The sequence below is a fragment of the Canis lupus genome, chromosome 11 (genome assembly GCF_011100685.1).
Source record: "Canis lupus familiaris isolate Mischka breed German Shepherd chromosome 11, alternate assembly UU_Cfam_GSD_1.0, whole genome shotgun sequence".
Taxonomy (NCBI): domain Eukaryota; kingdom Metazoa; phylum Chordata; class Mammalia; order Carnivora; family Canidae; genus Canis; species Canis lupus.
Window position 1 is genome coordinate 64,420,747 of NC_049232.1, and position 6,581 is coordinate 64,427,327.

At 38.4% G+C, this 6,581-nt stretch overlaps 1 protein-coding gene across 3 annotated transcripts in view; it reads right to left on the reverse strand.

Annotated features, from left to right (window-relative positions):
• The window catches only part of ELP1 (elongator acetyltransferase complex subunit 1), a 58,566-nt gene that overhangs the window by 17,994 nt on the left and 33,991 nt on the right, over nucleotides 1–6,581 (reverse strand). For all 3 annotated transcript variants that reach the window (XR_005367131.1, XM_038553037.1, XM_038553036.1), the window contains exon 29: nucleotides 6,148–6,209. Coding sequence is in view for 2 of the 3 variants with exons in the window: in XM_038553037.1 (XP_038408965.1) it covers nucleotides 6,148–6,209 (62 nt within the window). In the remaining variant the exon portion in view is untranslated. The remainder of the gene's footprint in view (nucleotides 1–6,147; nucleotides 6,210–6,581) is intronic.

Sequence of the window (6,581 nt, forward strand, 5' to 3'; positions counted from 1 at the left end):
TAAATAAAGTACAACTTGATGGCATTTACTATATTCAGTGTTGTATAACCACCAAAGCTTTTTAAATCACCCGAAAAAAAACACTCCCACTTCCAACTCCCTTCCTCCCTGGTGACCTCTGATGTGCCTTTTTCCTGGGTTTGCCTCCTTGGGTTCTATCATACCACAGAAACCATACAATAGGTGACCTTTTGTGTCTGGCTTCTTTCACTTAGCATAATGCTTTCAAGATTTAGCCAAGTTGTAGCATGTATCAGGTCTTTGTTCCTTTTTTAAGATTTAAATTTTTTGTATTTTTTTTAAAGATTTATTTGTCTGTGAGAGAATGAGAGAGAGAGAGAGAGAGAGAGAGAATGAGCAGGAGAAGAGGGAGAAGTAGATTCTCCACTGAGAAGGGATCCCAGGACCCTGGGATCATGACCCGAGCCAAAAGGAGACACTTAACCAACTGAGCTACCCAGATGCCCCTGTTCCTTTTTTTTTTTAATTAATTTTTTGGATTATAATAAAATGCACATAAGTTTACCATTTTAATCAGTTTTTACCAGATAGCCCAGTGGCATTAAGTAAATTCACATTGTTGTGAAACAATCACCATCATCCATCTCCAGAATGTTTTTCATCTTGCAAAACTGAAACCTTATACCCGTGAAACAATAACTTCCCATGCTTCTCTACCCCTGCCTCTGGCAAACACCATTCTCCTTTTACCAGTCTAAGTACCTCATTGTAAGTAGAATCCTACCTTACTAGTCCTTTTGGATACCTCACTTAGCATAATGTTTTCAAGGTTTATCCAAATTGAGGCATCCATCAGTTTTTCATTCTTTTTTACAACTGAATAATATTCTTCTGTGTGCATACAAATAAACGTGTGTATCTCATGATTTATCCATTCATCTGTCATGATGGACATCTGGGCTATTTCTTCCTTTTGGTTATCATAAATAACGCTGTTATAAACATTTGCACACAAGTTTCTTTGTAGACATATTTTTGCATTTCTCCCAAGTATATATTTACAGGAGTGAAACTGTTGGGTTATATGTTTAACTTTTTAAGGAACCATTAAACTGTTTCCCATAGAGGCTGCACCATTTTACATTCCCACCAGCAATATACAAGGGTTTCTGTTTCTCTACATCCTTGCCAACTTATTTTTCATTTTTCTGATTAAAGCTATTCTAGTAGGTATTGTGGTTTTGATCTGCATTCCTTAATGAACAATGAAACTGAACAACTTCTCACATACTTGTTGGCCATTTGTATATTTTCTTTAAAGAAATATCTATTCAAATCTTTTGGTCATTTTAAAAATGGGTTGTCTTTTTGTTCTTAAGCTGTAAAATTTCTTTACATATTCAGGACATAACAAGAAAACTATAAACCAATACCCCTTATGGATAAAAATCTTCAAGAAAATTTCAACAAATTGAATTCACCAAAGAATAATACATTATGACAAAGGTAGGTTTAACCCAGGGATGCAAGACTCTTTAACATTCAAAAATCAATGTAACTCACCCTAGCACTGATCTAAAACAAAAATACCTTAGTTGAAATGCATTTGACAAAATTCAGTACCCACTCATGATAAAAACTCTTAGAACCAAGAACAGAAGGGAATTTCCTTAAGCCAAGAAGACATGGATTGGCAAATATTTTCTGTAAAAGGCCAGAAAGCAAATATTTTAGGCTTTGTGGGCCAGACCATCTCTGTCGCAACTCCTCAACTCTGTGGCTGCACACACAAAACCAGTCACAAAAAATACATAAACAAATAGGTGTGGCTATGTTTCAATATAATTTTATTTATAGAAACAGGTGGCCAGCTAGATTTGGCCCATAGGCTATATAGTTTGCCAACTCCAATAGCCCTGCCAGGTTCTTACATCTATTGAAAACCAAGAGCAAACCTCACACTTACCAGTGAAAGACTGGTAAAGACTACTATAAGAAAAAGGCAAGAATGCCATGCCCATCCACTCTTACCACTTCTATTCAACACTATACTGGAAGTCCTAGCTAATACAGTAAGGCTAGAAAAAAATATAAAGGCATACGAATTAAAAAGATAAAACTGTCTAGTCACAGAAACTATGCTCATTAATATAGAAAATCCTAGAGAATTTATTCCAAACAGTCCTAGAAATAATAAATAAATTCAGCAAGGTTGTAGGATATACGGTCAACATACAAACAAATCAAAATAAGACAAAACAAAACTATATTTCTATTTACTAGCAACAAAAAACTGGTAAGTGGAAAAAAAAAATACTAGTCAAGTCCTATAACTCCAGCTCTGGCCAACACCTCAACTGCAGTCCTTGAACAACCCTGAGCCACAGGCCTTAAACTAAGCCCTGCCCAGATTCTTGATTCAGAGAAACAAATATTTTGTTTGTCATTTGAAGCTAAGTTCTAAGGTGATTTGTTACATATCCATAAATAAGTAATACATCCAGTGTAGGGAGTACAGGAGCAACAGAGGAGGTACTCACACATCACTGATGGGAACACAAAATGATATAGCCACTGCAGAGCAGCTCTGCACCTCCTTACAAAGTTACGGATCCCACTTACGTCACTACCATTCCCACTCACAGGTTATTTACCCAAATGAAATGCAAACATCTGTCCTCACAAAGACTTGTACCAGATTGTTCACAGCCACTTTATTCTAACCTTAAGCTGAAAACAATCCAAATGTACATCGACTCGTTGATGAATCCACAAATCATGACCTATTCAAACAACAAAAGACCAATGAGCACAATCAAAAGCAATACACAGATACACAATATAACATGGATGAATCTCAAAAGCATTATATGACTTCCACTCTCTAGTCCAACACACAAGGAACTTGGAAGACATCCTCCCATCAGTAAAAAGCTGAGCAAACTGAAAATCAACTCTCCTTTGATCGATTTGGAGAACTGAAGTCATAGGGCAAACTGCTGCCCTAAGAAGTGGAGAGACAGGCAGATGCAGAGATTTACATCTTACCAGAAGAAAGCAGGGACTCACACATAGAACTCTCCACCAGAACCAGTACTAGGGTAGGAAAATCTAAAGTGACCAATGCTGAAGGATCACTGTAGATAAAGCTAGAGTTGAAAACTCTATGGATGTCCGGTCTTAGGGAGGCTCCTACACTTTTGTTGAGTTTTTACCTCCATGAACCCTAGGAAGTTCTCACAGTGAGGATCAGATGAAAATCTCCTGCTTCTGGTAAGAAGGGAAAAGTCATCTTGATTATGCCCAGAGTAACATAGTGCTCTTAACAAGGCCTGCTCTCAAGAGAAACTATTTTGCCAGAGCCTAACTAACTAAAACTGGTTTGACTTGGGCCTAACTAACATGAGTGAAGAGAAATACCCAACTCCAGCTCCCCCTGGCCCTTCTGTCCTACCTAAGGAGTGAAAAATATGAGAAGCACTGGTGAAGTTCAAGCTCCAGGGCTACAGGCTCACTAAAAGACTGACACATAATCACAGGACCGTGGAATGTTTCTCCTCTCTGCACACCTTATCACCACATCACTAAAGGCCTTATTTATCAAATTTCCTTCTACCCAGTATCTCATGGTAGGCTTCCAACAAAAAATTTAAAAGGACAAAAATCGTTTGAAGAGCCAGAGGAAGCATCAGAAGAAGACTTACAAAAAAAAAAGAAAAAGAAGAAGAAGAAGACGACAACGACGACGATGACTTACCTATGGCAGGGATATTGAAATCATGAAGTCAGGAATGATTTTAAGTTGATTATACTTGAAACTAATGTGACACTGTATGTGAATTATATTTCAATTAGAAAAAGAAAAAAAAGAGGTATGATTAACATGCTAAAGGCTCTAATGGGAAGAGCAGACAACATGTAGGAACAGATGGGTAATGTAAGCAGAAAGACAAAAATTCGAAGAAAGAATCAAAAAGAAATGTTAGAAAACAAAAGCGTTATGTGAGTGAAAGAAGCCAGACTAAAAAACCACATACCAGATGGTTCCGTTTATATAAAATTCTAGAAAAATCAAAACTGTAATGACAAAAAGCACATCTTTTTGGTAAGAACTGAGCGTAGAGGAAGAAGACTCACTGCAAAAGGGGAAGCAGGGAACTTTCTGGGGTGTTACAAATGTTCTATTATCATGGTTGTAGTAGTGTTACATGACCATAAACCTTTGTCAAAACTCATCCAACTGTTCATTTAAAATTAATTTTTTATATGTAAAGTATATCCAATTAAAAATATACAAATTTTATTTTATTTTATTTTTTTAAGATTTTATTTACTCACTCATGAGAGACTTAGAGAAGTAGAGACATAGGCAGAAGGAGAAACAGGCTCCCTATGGGGAACCCAATGCAGGACTCGATCCCAGGATCACGCCCTGAGCCAAAGGCAGATGCCACCCAGGCATCCCAAAAATATACAAATTTTGGGATCCCTGGGTGGCTCAGTGGTTTAGCTCCTGCCTTCGGCCCAGAGCATGGTCTTGGAGTCCCAGGATCGAGTCCCACATCAGGCTCCCCGCGTGGAGCCTGCTTCTCCCTCTGCCTGTGTCTCTGCCTCTATCTCTCATGAATAAATAAATAAAATATTTTAAAAAATACAAATTTTAAGTACATAAATTAAATATATATATATACACACACACATATATGAATTAATCTTGATTTATAGAGGAAAGAAAAGATGGTGGCATCTTACTCATTTAATTAACCATTTTAGGTGGTATACATTTCTACTCTTGCCTTGTTTTATGTATATCTTTCTTATTTATTGATGTTTTGAGCTCATTCACCCAATATAATTTTTTGCCAGGATCTATCAAATTTTAGTGACCTTTTTTCACTCACTCTTATTACATGAAAGACATTCAGGTATTTTAAAAGCACAATTATATTACACAAATGTGCCTACTAGTAACAACTGTAACGAACACTCTCTCATCAAAGTCCAAAACTCTAGAAAGCAGTAATCGCTGGTGTCAACTGTGGATCTACTTCCTATTAGTCAATGGCCAGAGTCAGTGCATGTTTTTGGTTCTTGTTGTTTTAAGATTATTTTATTTTAGGGGCACCTGGGTGGCTCATTGGTTGAGCGTCTGCCTTTAGCTCAGGGCATGATCCCGGGGTCCTGGGATTGAGTCTCACATCAGGCTCCCCACCAGGAGCGTGCTTCTTCCTCTGCCAATGTCCCTGCCTCTCTGTCTCTCATGGATAAATAAATACAATCTTAAAAAATAAAATTATTTATTTTAGAGAGAGGGAGAGTGAATGGGGAAGGAGTAGAGGGAGAGAGAATTTCAAGCGGACTCCCTGCTGAGCACAGAGCCCAAGGTAGGGCTCAATTTCAGGACCTTGAGATCATGACCTGAGCCAAAACTAAGAGTCAGATGCCCAACTGAGTCAACACACAGTTTTATTATTTATTATTTCCATAATAAATTCTACAATTCTATCAAAAGCTGGTATAGGCACTCATCTTTATAATCTGCTAGAAAATTGGAACCCATCAAACTGCCTAAGATAAGACACTTCCAACAGAGAGAATGGTTGTAAAATCCAAAAAAGTATCTGAAGTTCAATCCCTTTGTTTTAGAATGGTCCTTGGCAAGTTAACATAAAAGCACAACTCCGGGGATCCCTGGGTGGTTCAGCGGCTGAGCATCTGCCTTCGTCCCGGGGTGTGATCCTGGCATCCCAGGATCAGGTCCCGCATCAGGCTCCCTGCATGGAGCCTGCTTCTCCCTCTGCCTGTGTCTCTGCCCCTCTCTCCCCCTCTCTCTCTCTGTGTCTCTCATGAATAAATAAAATCTTAAAAAAAAAAAAAAAAAAAAAAAAAAAAAGCACAACTCCCTTGATTTATTTAATACTTTATACCAAGTGCAAACCACTAGTGCCCATTAGAGCAGAGTTCTTTAGTATTCTACCTTAGAGAACTTCTTGTTTAAACACCTAGTGAGAGATGGATTAAATTTAGGTTTCTAAGTCAGGTCAGCAAAAGGGAAGATCTGCAGAGCAAATACTGTCTCTGGATTTCCTAATTAGCCCGAGTTCCTTTAATTTTCTGATTAGTGAGGTACTACCAAGGTAGACCTTGCTTGTTGATTGAGTGGTTTACGGAAAGAAATGAGGTTACCTTGGCGTACTGTTCCAAGACTGTGGCTGCATCACCATGCTTCCTCTGCTCAACCAGTTTTCCTGCAAAAATAATAAACACTTGACCATAGTTGGCTTGCTAAGAACAGTATTACCAAAACTCAAATTTAAATAGTTTTGGGAGGTACTTTTTCTTTAAGATTTATTTATTTTAGAGGGTAAGAGAGTTAGAAAGCATTGAGTAGGGGCGGGGCGGGGGGGGGGGGGGGACAGAAGGAAACAGAGAGAGAATCCCAAGATCTTAAGCGAACTCCACGCTGAGTGCAGAGCCTGACTCAGGGTTGATCTTACAACCCTGAGTCCATGACCCAAGCCAAAACCAAGGGTCAGACGCCCAACCGACTACACTACCCAGGCACAGGAGGTACTTTTAAAATAAAAATGGTCCTCTACAAATTGTGAGCTTTACAGTAT